This window comes from Tinamus guttatus, unplaced genomic scaffold (genome assembly GCF_059628265.1).
Source record: "Tinamus guttatus ecotype Peru unplaced genomic scaffold, ASM5962826v1 Tinamus_guttatus_pri_ptg000104l, whole genome shotgun sequence".
Taxonomy (NCBI): domain Eukaryota; kingdom Metazoa; phylum Chordata; class Aves; order Tinamiformes; family Tinamidae; genus Tinamus; species Tinamus guttatus.
Window position 1 is genome coordinate 2440464 of NW_028288638.1, and position 22746 is coordinate 2463209.

General features: G+C 41.8%; 1 protein-coding gene across 4 annotated transcripts in view; it reads right to left on the minus strand.

Moving 5' to 3' along the window:
- HECW1 (HECT, C2 and WW domain containing E3 ubiquitin protein ligase 1) overlaps positions 1 to 22746 on the minus strand; it is a 171376-nt gene that overhangs the window by 92055 nt on the left and 56575 nt on the right. For 3 of the 4 annotated variants that reach the window (XM_088520860.1, XM_088520861.1, XM_088520859.1), the window contains exon 4: positions 3506 to 3584. In XM_088520860.1, the coding sequence (XP_088376986.1) occupies positions 3506 to 3584 (79 nt within the window). The remainder of the gene's footprint in view (positions 1 to 3505; positions 3585 to 22746) is intronic. The other variant, XM_010223776.2, reaches the window with a different exon arrangement.

Consider the following 22746-nt stretch of genomic DNA (forward strand, 5'->3'; position numbering starts at 1 on the left):
AAAGGCAGCTCATCCTAACACACTCTAAAAGAGTATGAAAAATTGAAGCCATTGGCAATTCAGGTTTATGAAGTATACAGCCAGGCAGATCAGCTTGATTCGCGGAGGGTAAAAGAAGGAGTAGGTTCACAGCAGTAATTTAAAACAATAGTGGCCAGAGGCTGAGCTATAAATTCAGACACCCACCTCCAGTTAGAAAATTGGTCACTGTAATTTCAAAAAGTGGTTTGAAGATACTGTCTGTTATAGATGTGGATTTTGGTCAAGCACTTTGCAGGGTCAAAAGCACATTTATGGGACCTATTACCATCTTCAGTTGTGATTTAGACACTGACTTTAGAAAGTGAAAGGTGATTCTACCTGAACATCTGGTCAAAAAGTTACATAAAAAGAGGATAATAAAGCTTTCAAAACGGTGTGATAAGGATGATTTTCTGCTCTTTTGGTCATCTGTGCCACAAGAACACTTGTAAATAAAGGAGGTGCAAATACATAAAATGTGTGAAACATTAAAGCTCGAGAAAAGTTATTTAACACAATATATAGCTTCTTACAAGGATCAGTGGAGTGAAACTGTGAAAGGACAAATGCAGGAAGCATGTCATGCAGAACTCATGATAAAATTTTGTATCTACATTAGCCAAAAGAATGAGTTCAAGGACTTTCAGCAAATGTATTTTATTGGTGCTAAACGATAACCTTTCAGTGAAGTGAAGTGGCTGGTACACTTAGTGGCAGGAACCTTAGCACATTTCTTCTTTCTGTATTTCATGCAAGAGAGCTCTGACACTTTCAGTCACCTTGTCCAAAGCATGACATTTAATGGCAACAGCAGCAAAAAGTCATGTGGGAAAGTAAATGACAAGTAGCTGTATAGTTTGCTTTAAAGCCTATATTAAACCTAACTAAATTAGGCTTATAATATTTCTTCTACCATTTTAAATAATGAAAGCTCTAATAATACAGTCATCATATAAAAGATTAAGAAGCCTAATCATGGGGAAATTATCTTCTTTGCAATCAGTGTTCTTAATGAACCTATTAATCTGAACTAACCTTTCACAGGACCAACTTCCAGTCCCCTAAGAAGCAAATACTCAGAAAACAAATCTCCTCCAAAGTAATAAAAACTCTCATCTTTCTGTTCTCAAGAAGTTAGTCATTTCCTTTTGCCCTGAAGCATTGATTTATGCTTTTTTTGTTGTTTGGTTAACATTTTTATCCAATCTAGCAATCTTTCCTCAGGCAAAACTTCCAATGAAACCAGTATGACATTGTCCAAGCCAATTCTGAAAAGCAAACCAAAACCCTACAGAAGGAACAAACAGTTCTGCACAAACATCTACAGAGAAACTCTTTTCAAAACTGGGTCTCACTGGAATGCATAGGCAAGTAGAGCAAAGAAGATCATGGCCTGGTCTTTTTTGCAGTTTGAGGAATTTGGCCTACCCCTGGACTTTTTTCTCCCATTCTATCAACTTTGTCTCTTATAACATTAATATAATAAAAAGCATAGCTCTCCTTGCATTCTTTAGATGAAATACTGTTTGGGGCAGCATGGCTCTGTTGGTGCAATACCCAGTTGTCTCCAGGTAAGGGCTAATGGCCTTAAACTTAGTTAAAATCAAAAACAAACAGACAACAACAAAAATTCCTTAATTTGGGGACAAAAATTTAATTAATGACAGCGACAGTGCAAGTATACTAATATGTAAGGACAGAAAGCGAGGAGTGGTCTACTTGTGACACTCTGAATTTTATTAGCTGGTATAACAGACACAAGGAATAGCTGTAATTTGACAACATTTTTTTTTATTGATTAGATAAGAAGATAATAAAAACATCCTTGGGATGTGTTAACCTGTTTAACTGAAATGTCTTAAGTTTAGGCTCTCAGGAAAAAAGACTCGAGTTGGGTTCTTTTGGAACCAAAGATTTTTGATAAAATAACTCTGCCCAAGGCTCTACATATATCTGGCTATAACCATTCTGTTAATATGGATGTGATACAAATGTAAATGAATTGCTGTTTAACCACTAGAATAAGATATCCCCAATGTACTATGTGTCATGGCCCTTATGTACTTTGAATTAAGCTGTAAATTAGATGGTTTGGTTTTATAAAAGGTCACATTGAGGTAATACTCTTTAGAAGTCTCACAAATTATAACTCTTAACATGTCTTGCACTACTAGGCTAAAGAATTAAAAAGAATGGGAAAGTGATGCAAATTCTGTCCAATATTTTTGTCATATTTAAGCATTGCATTTAAGATTTTTTATTTTTATATTAATTCTACTCCTTTATTCCTGTGGAGCTAAATCTGTGGGGTTTTTTTTTTTAACACATCAGTGTGCATGATTGGATGCCCAACATCCCACATAGCAAAAATAACTGCTGTGTTCAAAGGGCCCCATCTAACCTCAGTCCAACCTGCCATACAGCATATATAACCTCTATAAAACCACAGTGGGGCATCTATTTTGAAAAAACATTAACATGCAGGTTTCACAGGGAAGATGCACAAAGCTGACCTCAACAGAAGTTAGAAGAAAGCTTAAAATAATCATATTGCCAATGCAATCTTATAAATGTGATGCTTGTCTGAGTGTAGGTCTTTTTACAGTCTGTGAATGTAAAAATTCCAAACTGAGATAACTGAAATATATCAAAAACATTCTCTTTCCCCTATACTGCTTTCCCAAGGAATTTCCACATCTAGTTGAGCACCTTAGTCCTTGTCTTCCAGGTGCTAAAAGCACGGAAAACACACAGGTAGTACAAAACTCCAAAACGAGAACCTTGCTCCTAATAATGCTCTTTTGACAAACTGAATTTTGTATAGTGGTGATTTCCATGTTGTTGTCACCAAGGCTAGACCAAATAGTCCACAGTTGCTTCATGGAACCATTTTAAGCCTTTAAAGTCGGTAATGAGGCCGAGTAATGAGGGTGAATAATGGCCTTCTGAAAATTTAGAGGATTAAGAGTGGTCTATGGGCTTGAAAACCCTGACAGTCACAGCTGAAAAATAAAAACAAACTTGCATTTAGGGAATGCGCATCTGTCTCACATCCAGACTAAAACTGTGAAAAGTCTTCTCCAAGAAACAGAGGACTGCCACAAATCAGCCACCTTATGCGCCATAAGCAAAGTGCATGTCTTTGATCTTGCTTTCTCTGATCTAAATACACAGCATCACATTTAACCATAAACAGAAAGATCTTTGTAACGATTTTCTCTAACGTAAATCTGGCCCCAAACTCTATTTGGGTAAGGTGCTTCAGCACATAACATTTCCTCCTGAAGGAAGAGGTTGGGGCAATAATCATAGGACACATATTAGTTCTCTATCTCAACGCCACTGCTAGAGCAACAGTCATAAAAGGATGCATGTACATGTATGTACACATACGTGCATATAGTGTCTATATGTAAATAGAAGGGTTTTAATAGTTTGTCTCCTGCTGCCTAGACTTTAAACCTTCACATCAACACTGACTTACCTGACAGTGAAAAACTGATCAGTCTCCGACTTCCTTGTCCCTGGATTGATTCTTCATTGGTGATGCTTTTAAAAATCTGCTGGAAGAAGAATAATGGTCAGAGAGAGTCCTTGAACGAAGACTCTCTTTTTTACAGAGTAGTCAAAAAAGAATCTATCAGAGGACTATTAACCAACACCACGTTTTTATTCAGGGAATGATTTAGGCCACTGGTAGCCTAAGTGAGACCGTCTTGCAAGAATTTATTTGGGAAAATACGATGACTGAAAAATACTTATGCAGTTTTAAATATAGCAATTCCACACCCAAACAGGAGCTATTTATTAAGCAAGGGATGGAGGTAGCATGTAAGGATGGGGATATGGCTCTCGCCTCTAATAATAATTGCTATTAGTAGAGTAGAAAATCTGGTTCCAGGAAATGTGCTGCGTGTGTGTGAGAAAAACAGATCGGAGAACTTACTAATACCCTCTGCAAACTGCAAGGATGAATGATGCTAATAACAAATACTGAGGGTGAATCTGAAAAGTAACAGAACGGTTGAGTTTGGAAGGGACCTGGTTGCATCCAGGAGGATTTGGAAGATCTCTAGAGGAGACTCCACAACCTCTCTGGGCAGCCTGTTCCAGGGTTCTGTCACCTTCACAGCAAATAAGTTCTTCCTTATATGGAACTGGAACTTTCTGTGTTTCAATTTGTACCCTTTACCCCTTATATCAAAAGGCGGTCCTTATACTCGCTCTAAAGATGGAGGTCAGGCCCACTCTGTGGGTTTTAACAAGAAGCTTCATCTTAACGGGTGTCTTGATGGGCTGCAGTTGCTGGGTGCGAATTAGCACCCAGGCTATTTGCAGTGCCCCCTGTCCCAGTGAAGACCCCGGGTCCCCAAGGGCCTGCCAAGGCCCCGGTGTGGGGCCCTGGGAGGCGCTCGCAGCAGCCGCAGCGGAGGGAGCGCGTCGTTAGCTGCAGCTTCCCTCAGCGCGGCCACGGAGGCGCCGCCGGAGCAGCGGGCCGCGCTCCAGCCACAGAGCTGGAGCTGCTCTGCTCTGGGGGGGCCGCAGCGCCTCACCGGTTTGGCTGTTCGGTTTTCAGACAAAAAAACACACTTGGGCAGCAAAGCTCCACTTTCTGCCAGGCAAACATAACTAACGTCCCACTCAGCCGTGACTCATTGCTCATAATGTTAAATATTGTGCATTAAAGCCTAACTTAGGAAAATGGCTCTTCCTTGCCACAGAGAGTTCCAAACCTGGAGTAACCTAGTTAGATGGATTTAAAAACAAGCAGGGTGGATTTGGATGTCATTTAAAAAATGGCCTCTGCTGGACTTGACTTTTCATCAACATCAGTTTGTTTCTCACAGATTATTTAAATGGGAAAAGGGCTACTGAAGAGAGTGGCATCAAGAACAAACACCCTCTTAAATCACAACTAATTAATTGCAATTACAATTTGGGACTTCTCAATTAACCAGATTTCAATGTATTCAATAAAGTCACCACTGATTTCTGAAAAGAGTTGACATCAGAATATTATATGTGTGGAGATCTGTAGTGCAAATCTTTGAGATTTGTAGTGCATTCCATAAATATCATGATAAGAACCCAGTTACCTTTTCTCACCCAAAGCCACAATCTCACCAAGAAATGGTACAAATTTCCTCATAAAAACATACTTTTCACACTACTAAGCTAACTGACATTCTCCTTTTGTACTTACTGCTCTTGAGCTTGTCATGATTTTGTCCAGGACAATGACTGGGCCAACTGATCTCATATGCACGTATGTCTAAATATGCTCTTTTTTTCAGTCCTTAAACATTTTTCTAGGGTTCCTATTTCTAACACTAGTCAATACTAAGATGTTTTGAACAGACTGGGGTGCAACTGATGGGTTCTGCAAACCTCAACATGTGGGATGAGGCTGCTGTGCATATCTGTACCTAGGGGCTAAGAAGAGCTCCTGGTTTTCGCCATTGAGACACAGCATCCATGAATTACGTCAGACTCAGTTCTTAAATGATTTGGGTGTTTATGAATATTCCCTCTGTCTTTCAATGGGAAACAGCTCTGACATGATTTGATGCTTCTGAAATTTTGACCTCATTTTCCTAATCCTAATTTTCTGTATTTTCCTTATTTTCCTAATCCTAATTTTCTGTATTCCAAGAACTAATGTCAGCAACTTTCCTAGTTGTACAGCAGACATTGTGCAGACCTTTGGGTGCCTTAAACTGGCTTTCTGCTACCTGCTCTTCCCTGCAAGCTCTCCTTGAACCGCTGGCTTCCCCCTCTGCGCTGTGGCTGTTCTTCAATGTGCTTATGGAGCAGCGATCCACAAACCCAGGAGAAACCTCGCTTTTCTCTAGCAAGTCCACCTCACCGCCTTGTCTCTAAAGAATATAGCACAGCTGTGAACAAGAAGTAACAACAGCAGCAGATACTGCCAATCCCTACTCTACATTTGTTTTTAAAATGCCAGGGATTCCTACCCACAGAAATCAAGTTACAAACCCCTCCATAACATTGACTCTAAGTGAGGATAAAATAGAGCTGATTATCACCTACAGATATCATGCTTTCTGGCACTTTCTAATTAAAAAAGAACCCACAAGGAAAACAATATCTGATCTTTTCCAACTGTGCTCTATTTGAATATATCATGGCATACGAGATATGCACGAAACATACAGCATTTCCTGTCATCTAGCTCCTACTTTAGAAGGATTTTAGGAGGATTTTTTCAAAGGTCAGGAAAGGTCAAGCATTATCATGAGGACAAGCCGAGCCTTATAAGCATCTCCTGATATGAGGAATTCAGCAGCTAGAATACTCCCACGGATATTGGTGCGATGAGTCAAGCACACAGCTGCCAGCAGCAGCCGACTCCTGCTTTATCAGCAGTGTCTGAAGCTGCAGTATGCAAGCAGGACTGAAAAGGAGCACTGCCTAGCTCAATTACACACTCTTTAGCTCACCCCAGAACAGCTTCCTGAGACACAATATGTTGTTCGTTTTGGTAATGTTTACCATTTAACCTTCATAACTTTAAACACACCTGAACACTCTTTTGAAATATTTCCAATTTTACCACAGCCTGGAGGAAAGCAAAGGAAAAAAATACAAAGGAAAGCAATGTAGTGAAGTTGGTGGGGATGGAGGCACACACCAAGAGAATCACTAGGTCATTAAAGACTTCAGCATGTGAACATCAAGTCCCCTCCCTGTCCTCTCCTTCCCACCCCATTTCCCCAAACCAAGATCCTAGTTGTAATACTTCCTAAACGCCTCATACCTCATCTGCATGGCCCCGTACACAGGTCTACCAACCCGAACCTATATATATATATGATTTTCTCCAGTATTCCAGCTACGAACTAACATGTCCTCCAGCTCTGATCCTTGGCTACCACACATAGTAACGGTGGCAATGGGTCCACCTTTGCTCCTGAAATACAGACCCCAGGAATGCCTCCGATGTTGCACAGCACGTGCCAGAGTGGGTTCAACAACAGAACCACGTCCTTTCTCAAAGGAAGAAATTATTATACCTGGGTATCAGGAAAGTTGGGACAGTAATTTTACTTTAATATTGATGTTTCAAGAGCTGGGGAGGGAGGACAGATACAGCAATAGTGTGGCTTGATTTAGCTCACTATGTGAAAAAAGCTGAGTACGCAAATGTTTTCTCCGCAGTTTTTTGACAAGACAAGGTCATTTTGTTTGCACTTCTGTCTAGTGAAGGTAAGACTTTCAGGATGAAAGCAAACAGCTCAGGAACATTAAAAACAATGAAAAAAGTCTCTCAGTGTAAGCCTAAGCTTGCAGGTTAAAAAGAAAAAACTATTTGCTTCTGCTCAGATTCACCACTTTCTAATACAATAGACATATTCTATACAGTAGTGAGGAACAGGCTAAAGCATTCTGTACGGTGCAGGATAAAGCTGAGTACATGCTCCCTATTTATCACTAAAACTGCCCTCGCTGGGCTTTAGAGAATTTTGCAGCTTGAGATGAAAAGGTGCACGAGTCATGGTCCTCCTTCTTGTCATTCACAGTAGAAGAAATCCAGACTGATTCTGTGATGGCAATGCAATTACATCAGCAATTTGTTATTGCAATTTGAATTTGGTCATAGGGAGGTAAAAAGATCTCCACTGTCAGTTAAAACCTAGATAGACAACAGAAAAATAATATTCATTTCATCACTTGTTATTTCTAGATTGATGTCTTTGGATGAAAATGATGAAATGTAATTCGCTCTCTACAACTTCAGTCTTCCTTATATCTTGGAAATAAGAGCTCATACTAAATTACTAAATTACTTTTTTTTTTTTTTTTAAGTGTGAGGGACTTCAGATGCAAATTTAAGCCTACATGAATTTCTCAGACTACACATCTCCTAACTATGTTCAAATCTTCTTTCATTCTCCTGCTTAATGAGAACTGTCACTGCCATGATAGGAACATGTGCACTCAAACAGTTAAAGGAAGTATCAGTACTTATTCTTAAATATTCTCCAGGACACACACCCTAAACAACCTTTTCTACTGGTCTACTATAGGCTTTCCCAACCTTTGAAGTATACACCACTAGCAATCTCCAGAGCATCTCATGGCTTAGCTGTAAAATCTGCTGAGATACCTGAGGCCAGATCCAAGCCCCTCAGGACTTGCTCAATTCTGGAAAAGGTCCATGTTTGATATTGTTTTTCCTTCTTTCAGCAGAGAGAAAAAAAGAAGACGAAATGAGATGATGGAAAGCCAAAAATAATACCTCCCTTTTCCTTGTGAGTAGTTCCTGTAAATGCTAGGATGATGCTATGTCACTCCGAATGAGCAGGAATGTAGGCTACACACTTGCAAATGGAGCCGCTGGGACTCCCTCTCTGCTGTGGTTTGTGTTATGGAAATAAAAACCTTCAGAAACCACAGAGTACTACGTCCATCAGCTCTTACTGACACAAAACTCCATGTGTATCACTGGTAATTTTTCTAGTGAGGGGCCAAGAAACCCCAAATATGTCTTTAAACACCTTTGCCTTCACTGGTCTATACAGATACATAGAGGAGTAACAAGGACGAGATTCCCTCTCCTGAAACTGGACTGACCTCCATGACCCAGCGCAGGTTCAGCCTCCCCGTACCACGAGGCTGTGGCGAGGGAAACGCTTTGGGACACCGTGACACTGTGAGCATGGGCTGGGGAGAGGCTGGAACTGCTTTGCCTGGTCCTGCCTGAGATAAGCTGCTTTTAGGCAACAGAGTTAACTGTAGCCGTGCCAAGTGTCTACGAAGGGAAAACCGCGCTGTGCGCAGCCCACACGCTGCTAAGCAGGCCCCGCATGAGTCGCAACGATCCTTTTAGCAGGCTGGGATATTGCACAGCTCAGCCTAACTATTGGAACAGTCCTGCTGATATGAAACAGGATTAATACGTTTTTATTGCATGCTTCTACCGTATCTAGGCACGCAGAGTTGGCAAATGCAAGGACGTACCACGCACAGAAAGGAAGGCACAGCTATGCCTCAGTCTTATCATTAAGGAGCACACGTTCCTCTCTAAAAGGGCTTTTTTGGGCCACTGTGACTACACAGACAAAGGGATTAAAATGAAGCAAATTATCTTCTCCGCAAGTACAAGAAACCGCAGGTTTAAGAAATTTTACTCTTCACTGATAGCCAGATTTTGCTTCAAATTACTTCAGTAGCTTCTGCTGTAAAACTTGCTGTCTTTTAATGAGCATAATTGATGCAGATTATCTCACATAACCCAGTCCTTGCACTTAAAACATGGCACACAGCAGTGACATTAGACACTAGCTGTTTGCACATGATGACTCTTCCTATGGTAAACATTCTGTGATCTACATAGTAAGCCTACACATTCCCAATGTTAATTAAAATCTAGAATATTTTACATTGACAGCACAGATTGTAACTGTAGTACTATTTCATGTAGATTAAATACCCAGATACTGTAAATTACCACAGCACAAGACTAGACCATACTATATATTAGCAAGATGATTCTTTTATTAAGTCTTTAACTCAAAGCAGTTCTAAGAACATACCAAAGTATTCAGAGGGACTCGCACTTCCAAGCAGTACGATACAATTTGTATGAAAACTGGAAGTCCACAGTGAGAAAAGGCTAAAAATACAAAAGTAAAGTAGCAAAATATATTTTTATTTTATATGTCAAGTTTAAGTTTGAAAATCAAGAGACCAGATAAAAATGATCTTTGCACAAAGGGAAGCCCGTAGCCTGTTTTGGTTCAAATCACCAGTGAAAAAAATGGCCTTTGCTCAGTCCTAAATGGTGCATCAGCCAAAGAAAAGAGCAATAGCGCCAGATGTGTCAGAGCTAAAGCTACACTGCTCCAAAGATGGAGGAAAGGCTGGCCAGCAACTACGCTTGGCTCAGCCTCCAGTTCTCAGTTCTCTGCTTATCAAGAGGATTAACTTGTCTGCAGATTTGAAATAAAATAAACACGGTTAATGGTCTGACCAGAAGAGTCAGGAGCGAAGAGGAAGTTGAAGCGTTGTCCTCTGCCTGCCTCCCTCTCTGTGCATCTCCATCCCGCTGAGGAACAGGGCAGCTCCAAACCTCCCAAGTTAGCTGGCTCAGTGGAGTGCACCCATGTCTGCTCTGCACTGCTTTCTTGATGTCCTTTTAAATCAGCTTCCAGCTCTTGCTTTGTCAGAGCAATGTACATGACACAAGCGCCAAGAAGAGTTCCTCATTTTTTTTTCTCCTCTAACCTAGTTCAGCTGCCTTTTCTTGTTGGCCTCTTGATTTCACTGAAATCTTAATATTGAGGTAAACCTTTGAGCAAGTAGAAGAGAGTAGACAGTAGAAGCAGTGCTGGCTTTAAAAAATGAACAGTTTTAGGGAAAAAAAAAAAAGGCAAGCTGATTAAATAAATAGAACTTAGAAAGTCCTTCCTTCCTCCCCATCACTCAACTTCTCTGCATCTTGGACCGCGGAGCGCACTGAGATGCAAGGAAGAGATTCATGGAAAGAGCAAACGGAGAACTGAGCTCCCTGACTCGGTCACTGACAGAATTATGGCTATAATCCCAGGCACCACTTCGAAAACCTAGCTCTAATTAGTGGCAATGCTTCAGCTACAAGCCTCACTCTGCTGACAGAATTAATCCTGCTCTTGAATGCAATATATTCCACTTATCCTGTTAGCTTGTTAAGCTGGCACTGCTGTTTGTCTATCAGGTGATTCCAAACAGCAGGCAGCCGATTTCCTCTGGAGCAGCGTCTAAGTCCCCGCTGGATCCCTGAAGCATTGTGGCCACACGCAGTTTTCCTGGCGTATGGCGGTGAGCTCTGCTCTAGCCTTATGATCCTGGGCTTTGTGATTGCTGTTCCCTAAGCAAGGGCAGGTTTTTCCTTTGGCAGGCATTTGGAATAGACACATATCTGCAGAACCTGCTTTTGCTGCATCTTTTAGCAATGTTTATCGATCTTTTTTTTTTTTTCGAGGAGATAGAAGCTTTTAGCTCTACAAGCATCTCTTCTAGAAACCTTTAAAAAAGTTAGCTAACAAGCAAGCAAGCAAGCTTTTTTTTCTCATTGAAAATGCTATAAATTCTTTCAAATGATTCAAGATAATGAACTCAAATTAAATTACAGACCAAAGTTGCTATTTAGCGTCATCGGTGAAGTCTTCAACTATCCACAGGCTGATGACAACGGGGAGTTCAACAACAGCAGGCACCAGGCGTGCCAGGTCTCCGTGTTGACATGAGATATTTCATATAACCCATCTGCCCTATGCAGGTGCAATGCTGTCTCAGCATAACCAGTAGTTTCAAAAGTAGGACATTATGAGCAACCACTTTCAATTAAAACAAAATTAAGGCAACAAATCAGCACCTCCCACAGAGTCTGATTTTTTTTGCTTCCCAGGTTTTATTAGATTCGGCCTTTTCACTGTTTCAACAGTTCTGCCTAATAGAGGACAGCTATCCTTTGGCAGCAGAGGAAAAGCTTGGATTAGAGACGTCCATCTTCCTTCCCTTTCTGAAAATACATGTAAGTAAATTCTTGGTCTCGGGTACTTGATTACAACCACACATGCATGCTAATAGGCTGATCTTCTGGAGTTGGCTGCTGGATTATATCTAATTCACAGTAATTTTTCCTGGATGTGTAGCAAACTTCTGGGAGAACTGCTTTCTGCAGTGTGTCTCACCAGATGCTCACATTGGCTACGCTATTTGATGTTCATGGGCCTTGGAGCATTAAGAAGTCTCTTAGCAAGTTTAAGCAGTCCAAAAGATGATAGTTGTTTATAGCCCCAGCATGCAAACCAAATTTTCACTTATACAAAAGGTTCTTGCTTTCCACTTCCTCTGCTCCGGTTAGGAGGGAAAAAGGGTTCTTTGCAGTTACTAAACAGCTCTCTAGAGACACCATTATCTTGGAAAAAAAGACTCCAAGGAAATCTAAGTTAGATCAGATTTGTACCAAACTGCTTTAATGCTGGACAAGATCAGTGCTGTAAATTTGACAGCTCCATACACAGAACTCTAATGTGCTTAAGCACTCTGACAGCAAAAACTGCTTGTAAATATTATCCTCCCAGGAAGAGTGAGCGCAAGCACCTACACACACTTGAAATAACTGGGAGCTCCAGCTTGACAAGCAAAACAGACCCAGTGGGCACTGTTCACATCCTACAATTCTGCATAAAATTTGCCTCCGCAGATGATAAATTCAACCTTTTCAAGGAAATATTTTCTTCTATTAAGAATTTAGAAATTGTCATTTCTTTTTTTTTTCTCTCTCTGAACTGCAAAGTGATGAGAGAGATCAAAATGTAGGGCATATATTGTGGAAATACTCGATACTGTGACATACCCATGCCATCTTCAGAAACTGCATTAGAGCAGCACTTTGAGCTTCCAGGCAGGCTTTATTAGAGTTTTAGAGACTCCTCAGTCTTCTGAAGTGGTTTGGTTGGGACAAGGACGCAGATGAGTAATGCTCATGACTGTGAGAGACAACCATATTCTTCAGGTGAGCTGTTTTTGAGGAATGGCTCTGTGCATTAATCCTGCGCTCATAGAGTCTGCCCCAGGGAATCCAGCCAATGACCCCTTACGCCATAAAAGCCGCAGCAAGTCACTGAACAGGGCCCATTCCTCTAAATGAATGCCCCAAATATCAATTCACTATGAATGCCTATTGTTTTTTTTTCCCCCAGAGGTGAATTACAGACCCATTACTTTCAACCTTGGGTCCTGCTTTAGGCAGAAATGAGGTGACTGCAGAGACTTATCACCTGATTTAATAGAGAAATATGCCTGCTGCTGCAAATGCCCCTCACTCTTGCCAAATTCCTCATAAAACATTTACACTCCACAGAACATTTTTTTCCAGCTATGATGGTACAGAAGAGGTAAAAGAAGGAAAAAATATCTTTTGTTTATGGTATCTATTGTTTTCTAGTTCATGCAGTCTCATTCAAACTCAGTGTTTCTCCTGTGTATCTTTTGGCATACCTTGTGCATCATACTCATGAGAAAACACTTAGCTATCTTAATCTTATCCTATCATAATCACACTGTCATAGAAAAACCTGTGTTGGAAGGGATCTCTGGAGGTCCCTCAGTCAAAGTAGGACCAGGTTTGGATCAGGATACTCAGGGCTCTATGTGGCCACATTTTGAGTGTCTTCAAGGACCCCCCAACCTGTCTGGGTAACACATTCTAGTATTTGGCTACCTTCATGGCAAAACACAACCAACCAACTAACCAAGCAACCCAACAAAATCCTAATATCCAGCCACACTTTCCTTGTTGTAATTTGTTCTATGGCCGCTTTCATTTCACCATGAATTACGAGAAGAGCCTTGACTCTACATTCTCCCACTAAAGCCATAAGTAACATCCCAGCTAAGAGTTCTCTGAAGACCGAACAAGCCCAGCTCTCTCATCCACTCCTCAAACATAACAGCACAGACCAATCAGACAAAAAAATCATGAAAAAGAGACACCAAACTCATCCTCATACATAACAGCACAGAACGACTGGACAAAAAAATCGGGGAAAAACAGACACCAAACTCATCCTGACAATCACTACGCCTGGATATTATAGCAACCTTGAGATATGCTACAGACTTTGGGGAAAAACACAGAGAAATCCAATCTCTGATAACGGCTGAATTCATTACAGTAATTTAGATATCATTGAAAGCCTCAAGAAGGATTTCACCTGATGAATATTGGATGCAAAAGACTTCTGCATGTTAAGTCATTAAATATGATGGGGGGGGAAGGAATGTCAACTAAATGCAGGAGTGCTGTCACTACAGAGAAATCATTAGCTACAGCATGCATAATGATTTAATTCTTGTATATGCTAATAAATAAATCATGTCCTATAAGCAACAGAGGTGTTTTCTGTTGCTGTGTAAATCTGTGCAAAGTGAGCTTCAAACTTTTCAGTTAATCCTGTGAAACTATTCTGGTGGACCGGAGCATGGCATCTCACAGGGCGATACCCCACACAACCAAACTACCCACATCACCCTCATCCCCATGCTGAGGAGTAATACTCACGAGGATGACAAGTGGCTCCCTTCGCCACGCGCACTACAGGGCCCTCATTCTCGAACGCCTCCCTTTGCCAACCACGCTCACTTGAAGGCAGGTATCTTCTGTGGAAAACATCTCTCCTTCCCCACCAGGGACATTCCCGCCCTCTGCCTGGCAGGCAGCCACGTCCTTCCCTACAGAGGCAGCTGCTAAGCTTGCTTGTCCACTGGTGTATGGAGGGAAGGGAGAAGGGTAAAGTGGAGGAGTGCAGAGCTGCGGGCATTGCAAGGGCTGGAGGCTGTGGTGACCATGAGTGGTCTGGGATGAGGCCGAGTTCACTCTGCTGTTCCCTTCCCTGACAACAAAACTCTCTTGGCCAGTGTCCAAAACTTTGGGCTACATGGAATAGGTCTGACCATGCCCCTTTAACCACATGGAAAGGGACTTATAAGAAATACAACTTTTCCCCTCCCCTTTTGGACAAGGCTGGGCTGCTAAACATCAGCCAGTGAGATGTGAGGAAGGATTGCTGAATCCAGAGGTCAACTCTGACCCTTCTGTTAGTGGCAAGAGCTTTGCCGCTGACTTCACAGCATTAATATTTGATCCTCTGCTACATGAGCAACATCACAGAGCTCCGAACGCTGGGGCTCAGAAGGGGCCTGTGCTGCCCTCCCTATTCCCCTCTGCCAGCAAGGTGTCACTTGCAGTAGCCAGTGAGGCTGCCACGAGACAGAGATCTGGCAGCCTTCCACTCCTTCCCGCACCCCCAGGACACAACTGAGCAGTAGAGGTGGAAACTCTCAGGAGTAGCAGCTCCAGGAGGCAGGAAGACTCACAGGGTGCCACTGCGGGCGAAGGCAGCGTCAGAGCAGCAGGCCGGCAAGCAGGGCCTCAGGCACTGCCATGCTCCTCGCTGCCGCAAAAGAGGGGAGGTCTCCAAGTGACCAGCACAGCCAGCAGCTTTCACACGTGCTAAGTGGCTGGGATAGCTTAGATGATACTGCTGGGAAGAATGGGAGAAGCAAGCGGGCTGCTACTAAAACCAATGTTTCCTACCGCTTACGGGCACCTCCAGCCCTTTCTGGCAGTACCTCCCCTGTCCCCGATGGCTCAGTCAGGCCTGAGGCAACAGACATTAGCAGCCTTCAGATATTTTACCTCAGGGATCACCGCCACAGTTACTGTTCTGGTCTGCCAGACAACAGCTCACAAACTGCTGAAACACCTGAAACAATATAGTCGGTTAAAAATGTTGTAAACTAACCACAGGTTTAGCCCTTGCCCAGGGTTAGGTAGCCGACAGGAGTAACACTGGTGGCCCTTTGCTAAGACTATCAGCATGCAATATAATTAATGTGGTTTATTCTTATATTCCCCATAAAATCCTATTGTATTGCCAAAAGAGTAGAAAAGACCTCAATGTAAATAGGGATCAGATCCACTGAGCTAAAAGAGAGCTGCACTGAAATATCTTAGTTGCTTTCAATCAGATTTTACAGCCACAAAAATTTAAGCCTGCTTTTAAACTGGAGATTTGAAGCAGGGAGGATGGTGTGTTTTCAGCATACACGGAAATGTCCCTGTCTGAGAACTCAGCTAGCTAGCTGGGAAAAACAGACAGATGGTCAATATAAGTGGAGAAATGTTTCTCAAGAGATTCCAGAATTAAAAATGAACAGAGGATTCAGAATTCTATTAAAAAAAAATCCTGTGCATGTATGCTGAGGTATAACACACTGACCTACATCCATTTCCCCAATTGCGCTTCTTGTGCTCTTAATCTCTCATACAAGTAATAATTACAGCCAAGATGATTTATAAAAGTATAAAGTGATATTATATAATGGCATTCCATCATCAAAATATGTTAAGGGAACATGATTATCCTGCCAAGCTCTAAAAACCAGGAAATGCAAAGCTAAAAGATAACCATGAAGCTTTCACTCTGCTTCTTCATGAATATAAATTGTAATCCTTCTTTTTCTTTTAAGCTGTTTCTGATCATCACCTTTCTCCAGGTAATATAACACTTTTTTTTTATATCATCTGAGTTTTGTGAGAACTACAAGCAAACTACTGTTTTACTAAAGGCAAAACAAGATACTCAGTTTCAAACAAAACATGAACCTAGGACTGAACTACTGGCAGAAAAAATCATGAAATACATATCTGAAAACTAAGAGTAGAAAACATAGGAGAGGCCAAAGAACTAGGTGAAAAGGATGTTATAACTATGACAGGGCTTGCGTGCATGTGCAAATGGACATACACACAAACATACACACTACAGTGACAGGACAAGTATCTGCAAGCACTGATGCGAGGTGGGGGCCATTTAACAACTTTTTAGCTTTCTGTGAACATCTGCTCCTTTTCCATATTCTTACAGCATTTTCATTCAAAGAACGTATAAATTCCGTTCCAACATTTCAGGATTTCACATCCACGAGTTACGTATGTGTGCATGCACACTCAGTTCACCTTGCAGTCATCTCTGCTGTCTGCAGACAGCTGCCATCCCACTGCTCAACTCCTTTCCCATCCTGTTTCCTCTCCTGTTTAGTTGCCCTGCAACTCATTCCATGGCCTTGCAGGACCAAAGTCAATGGTATCTATCAACTCCAGCAGAGATAAAATTTCACTGTAGAACTACGTCTACCCACAGGGGTTTAGTGCAGGATACAGATCTAGCAGAGGCCAGCTTAATGATGTCTCTCTTTCCCTCTAAATGTCTGTCTGTCTGTGCTTGAAAACAACCATGTTAGGAGGCGTCAGATGCTTCATGAAAGGCAGGAGTAAGAGGCCGGGCAGGGAGCTCCCAACCACACCTCAAGTTCAGACCTTGATTTGTATTCATGCTACAAGCAATGTCTGGACCCAAGAAAAGGTATTGTACCTATTTGCCTGTTTTCCTTCCACTACATCAGCTCTCCACCGGGCCATAGGAATGAAGTGCTCTTTAGCTTAGGAGTACCTTCCAGCTGCTTCAGTTGTGGGTGTCTAGAGACCTTTCAATAGTTCTGCCTAAGAATTTCTCAAGTCTTTTCAACTGTACATTGAATCTCTGTTTCTTTTTTTCTTTTTTTTTCTTTTCCTTTTTTTTTTTTTGCACAGCAAAATCACCAGTGATATATTCAGTTCATTTCTTATCTCTGTGTCATAGTCTTTTCCTTCACATTTATAAACCTGCAAGCTACAGTTATGATGGTAAGATGGAGCAGAGGGCAGCTAAGGCTGCACAAGAGTCCCAGAGAGACAGACTCAAGATAAGTCTCCTTCACTGCTTTCTGCAGAAGGTTTAAATTTTCCCGTCTTCTAGATGATTTGCATTATACTCTAAATAACAACATGTCATGCTTACAGCAAAATAAGATTAATTAAAAATAGTCAGGCAGAGATACACAATGTAAATGACAAACAAATTATATCTAGCTTAAATTTCTGAAAAGTTCATCTAGACTTTGAGATAAAGCCCTACAAAATCAGCAAGAATATCTCTATTATCTTCAATGAATCTAGCTTTCAGACTGGCATGATCTATACTAATAGACTTAAAAACCTTAACAACATCTTTTTGAACATCTTCTCTGCAGCCTAAGCCTCCTCTTCCCTTCTTTCTTCACTAAGCAGAATATTGGAAACCCAGAAGCAGATTCTGTTACACCAGTCACCATTATCAACAGATGAGATGAGCCTCTGGCATCAGAACATTGTTTTAGAAATCACTAATCTCTTACAAACATCATAGATTTTTTAAAAATGAACCCATAAATTCATAATTCTGATGTATTTCCCAAGTGTTGCTGATACTTTATTTTCATATTATTGCAGAGGTTTTATATTACAATAGTTTTATAAAACAAATTTCTTTCACTTCCTTCCATCTGCTTCTTTTGCCTTGTTCTTTGTGAGCTTTTAGAGAATCATGTGGGATTTTATTCATTGCTTTGAGTAAGTACTATCTAAGTTCATGCCTTTCCCTCTACACCTTTTATAATTTATAGAACTCCTTTGCAAAGCTTATCCACACAAACAGTTGTCACTCAGCTAATATTTGCATTCTTCCCCTAACATGAGTCATTTCTTCTTTATTCTGATCTGATGACCACGGTTCAGTATGCTCAGCGGCCTGGATGGACGTGTCAAGCAGAAACTCTGCTTCTCAAAATAGCTAATATTTGCTCATGTGTCCTCTGCTTTATCTCATCAGCTAATAGGAATTATTCACAAATTAAAGGCTATGACAACACCTTTCATTTTAGAAAGCGCTTCACAAACCATTAATTCTTAGCACGTACCTGAAAGGTCTTACAGAGAATTCAGCCTGGCCATACTCATGTTCCTTTTTTTTCCCACTGGAAATTAAAAAAAAAAATCTAGAACAAGCCATATATAAATGGCACTGTCTCTAAATCTTAGTCAAATGCACATCAAAAACAGCTAGAATGCAATGTGCTTTTAAAAACCCTGCTAGCAGGCCTCCCAACCATCCAGTGAGACTGCAGCCAATGCATACAAAATTGAAAATTACTAATCAAATTGATAAAGGCAGGAAGAAAGGGCAGAAATCATCTGTTTTATAAAAGAACATCAAATCAAATCTTCTTGCAACTGATGGACTGATATATATTGGAAAGGTAGGTCATGTAACCTAGATTATCCCCATAATTTAGTTTGTGCCTTGCACACAATCAATTAGACATGATCTGTGTCTCATCTCAGTAAGTAACTCCTTGAAGGGAGGAAGCAGGAGATGCCTCTTTCAGAAGTCCATCATCGCCATCCCCAAGCACACTCCTTGGTTCTGAAGCCTTCCTTCCTCTCTTCCTCCCCCAGCAAAACTCGAAGTAATCCGCACAGCTTCAAGAACTGTCCTGTTTCTCACAGATGTTATCAGAAGCATTAGAGAGTACATGAACATCTAAAAGGCCGGAACATCGTCGATTATGCCAGTATAAGATAGCAACAACTACACTAGTGTCATGAGCTTTATGCTGTGTTCACAAGGCCTGCATGTAACAGAAGGGAGCATACCGCCAGCACTGCACACCAGAACAGAAATTATTACACTAGCACAGCGTGCTGAACAGTCACTGAGCAGCTTTCCATAATTTACTAAACTGCAGAAGGCAGTAATATGATGTGCAGACTATTAGCATGGCTATTATGTGACCATAACAAGAGACATTTGGAAAGTAAGTGGCTGGGAAATACCAGACACGTATTGAACCCATTAACAAATAAATGGCTTGTGTAATGATCTTCTTGGTGCTGCTAAAATAAAGTCACTCCAGTTCCCCATCTGTCATGCTTTTTATTTGTTCATTTCAACTCCGTGCTGCACTGCAAGTCTGCTAATTAAACCCCGCTAAATCGACATTTAAAAGTTCATATAGGATCGGATGCCCAGGAAGGCTAAATCTGTGCATCTCCACTAGTTTCCCACCATGATCAGGTCCACATGTTTTCTTAAAACTCTGTTTCCCAGTGCGCAGGGAGATGAGGGCAGCAGGCAGGAGGCCCAGACCGGAAAGGTTCATCCTCAGGATGAAGGGAACATAGTGACCAGTGATCCATAGGGATTGCTCTGCAGTTCCAGGGCTACTTCTGCCTGCTTGGAGTCCAAAAGAGGGCAAGGAGTTGGCAACATTTTAGCAGGAAATGGGCAAATGGTGGCCTTACCCCTGCCTTTTATTCTGTCCCTGCTAATGTCCCTGCACAGCTGCAAAAGTTTGATGAATAAATCCTAAAAATCTGTTTTGTTTAATAATGTAACAGATGCCATTTCTTTCCTGCCCATTTCTTTTCCTCCCTTCACCAGCAACACCCACAGCAGGGGCATGATGTGGAACGCAAAATATGGAGATTATGAAGTTATCGGGTGCATAAGCAAGGACAAAGTATTAAGGGTGTCAGTACCACACAGTTTCCATTGCAGATCCCTCGCTCTCCCCTGTGCGAAGAGGAGCACGCACCTCCTGGCTGCCCGGTCTGCATGGAGCTGTACTGCACTCCACGTGCTGGGCACCCTGCCAGAGATGCATCTGATACATAGGATTAGCTTTTTCATTCCGTAGTGCATTGCTGTGGGGTGCAAAAGGGCACTGGTTTTCAACGTATCAGCAACATTTACAGAGTCGCTGCCTGCCCCAGTGCTCTGCGTCGACCGCTTCAGAGCTGCGTGAGCCTCGTGCTCCGTGTCCCCAGGGACACCGGCGTCCTTCCAGGGCAGCAGCGTGTCCAGCCGCGCTCGTCCGCTCCCCTGCATTGGCCTCGCACCCACATGGGTGGCTCTGAGTCTGGGAAAATGCGTGTGAATATGCAGGGGGTTTGGAGCAGAAACATCACTCAAAGGTCTTCTGGCTCTCTTTCTCACGTTAAGGCATTCCCAGACCAGTCCTGAGCCCCATCATCTTAGAGGCTGGTATTTGAAAACCCATCCCTTCATTACAGATATGCTACACCTCTCTCTTTCATCCAGACCAATCTGGAAATAATGAAGACTATAGAATTAAGTGACATTTAAACACGGAAACAGCACTGTGCTGGAAAGCACAGACCCAACCGCTGAGCTCGGGACAACGAAATGGGAATCATTCGCAAAGAGTATCCTGTGCATCTGCTCCGCTCAGCCCTGCTCGCGAGGTGACAAGTTCTGAGCACCTCTCCTGTGTGGTGAAAGTCCATCCTCACAGACGCTGGCAGCAGTAAGAGCTTAAGCCATGCTGAGTAGAAAAGTCAAGTTCAAGAGAGGAAAGAAAAGCCACAAGCCACACAGAACCGGGTCATCTCTCAATTTAGCTATTGGTGTATTTTAATTTGCTGGATGAAAACGGTATTTTGAAGTGACTCTGCTTGCTAATTCTCTTCTGTTTGTAAAAAAAATCTTCCAGTTTGGAAGAAAATCTAAAAATTTCCAGTAAGGTAAAGGGATTTTAATATGTGCCCCCAGCTTTACTGAATCAGGATGATAAAAGCCAGCATTCCTGAAGCTGGTGTAGTCAGAAGGGGCCTGCAGTGCAAATGAATTTTTTTAATCTTTAAAGAAAATCTCTTGCCAACTGTCCCAATTTAAGATGTGAGCAGAGAAAAGGAAGTAAGCGGTTATTATTTATAATGCAGCTACTGTAGCTCCGCTGCAGTTGCAGACTAATTACACACTGGCCACGCTTTCTGCTTCCACTAATTCATAGAAATGGAAGACTCCCCGCATGAGAGAGTAGTAGTAGTGTAAATGCAATGTCCTTTATGTATCTGGAGTCTAAAACATGCCTGTGATACTGAGGTGGCTGTAAGAAATAATTTGGACATGTCATTAACCTTCAGATTCTGCAAATCAGTGCTAATTAGGATATAGAAAAGCATAACCAAAAAATGTAATTATACTGAACAAAGGGCTCAACTGTGCAACTATTAGGGGGCTGCTCTTGTGAGTAAGGATGCTTGAACATAACTGAATATTGCCAAATCAGGCTGTAAAACACTACCATGGCTTTATAATGAAGCAAAACCAAAGTGGAAAAATGAATTCATGACACTTTTCAGCTGTAACGAATGTGTTGAGGGTTGCTCTCACACTAAAAATAATTCTCCTGTATTTTGCAGCTAATGGGGACAAGTCCTGGCAGGAAACTCTGCTCTCACAACGCTTGTTAACAGGAGCTCTCGGCCGGCTGGCAGAGCACAGCGCCCTGGGGCCCAAGGCCAGATTAGGGCTTTGGGTGCTGCTACCAAGAGGAGTTTGAACGGCAGACTACTAGTGAAAACCCTCTCTATTTTTAACTTCACCTCTCAAGAACCTCTCAAAACAATCCCCAAATAAGTGCACACAGAACTCCATAATGTAAAAATGCCCAACCAAGAGGTAACACTACTCTATTTTACCTCTGATTAGCTCACTGTGAGGCATTACATCTTCGTAACTCCAGACAACATCAGGTCCTTCATACACAAGAGACCAAATTGTTCCTTGAATGTTTACAGGAAAACAAGGAAATACAAGCTCTCTGTTAAATGCTGAAGAAACTCTACAGTTATTCACTATATATATATTTTAATTCCAAGACTTCTCCCATAACACCACTTCATGGTGTTGCACTTCAACGGCAGCAAACCATGAGCGTATACGATCAGTGGGATGCAGGGAGCATTGCAACTATTGTGAAAGAAAATGCCATCAGAAAAAAAGTCTAAAATGCACAGCTATTTCCAACAGACCAGAATGATATACAAAGATTACTCTCCATCCACCACCATGTTTGGATTCAGTGCTTTTTTTCCCCAGAATTTTTCATCCTGAATGGCTAACGAGTACCAGCCACTTATTAGAGCAATTGTTTCTTAGCATATATATTGTTAGAGGCCCTTCTACATTGCTGTCCTGGCAGAGAGCATTTTGTACTTGACTGCTGTAGTCTACATGTCTCTTCCTTCCAACAGAGCAAATATTCCCAGTTTCAATGACTTCCCCTGTTGGTTCTGCCTTGACTTTCTCATTCCTGAGTGACTCCATCTCCTTTGCAGGTAATCAGATTAGGAGGAGACAGATGGTGGCAGGCTGGGTACTGGTGGCATTTTGATGCCAGGACGGTGGCAAGTCGGGGGAGCTCTGACTACTTCTCATCTGCAGATAGGTGAAGGAGATCCTCTGGCTGCTCTTTGCCATATGCCTGGTC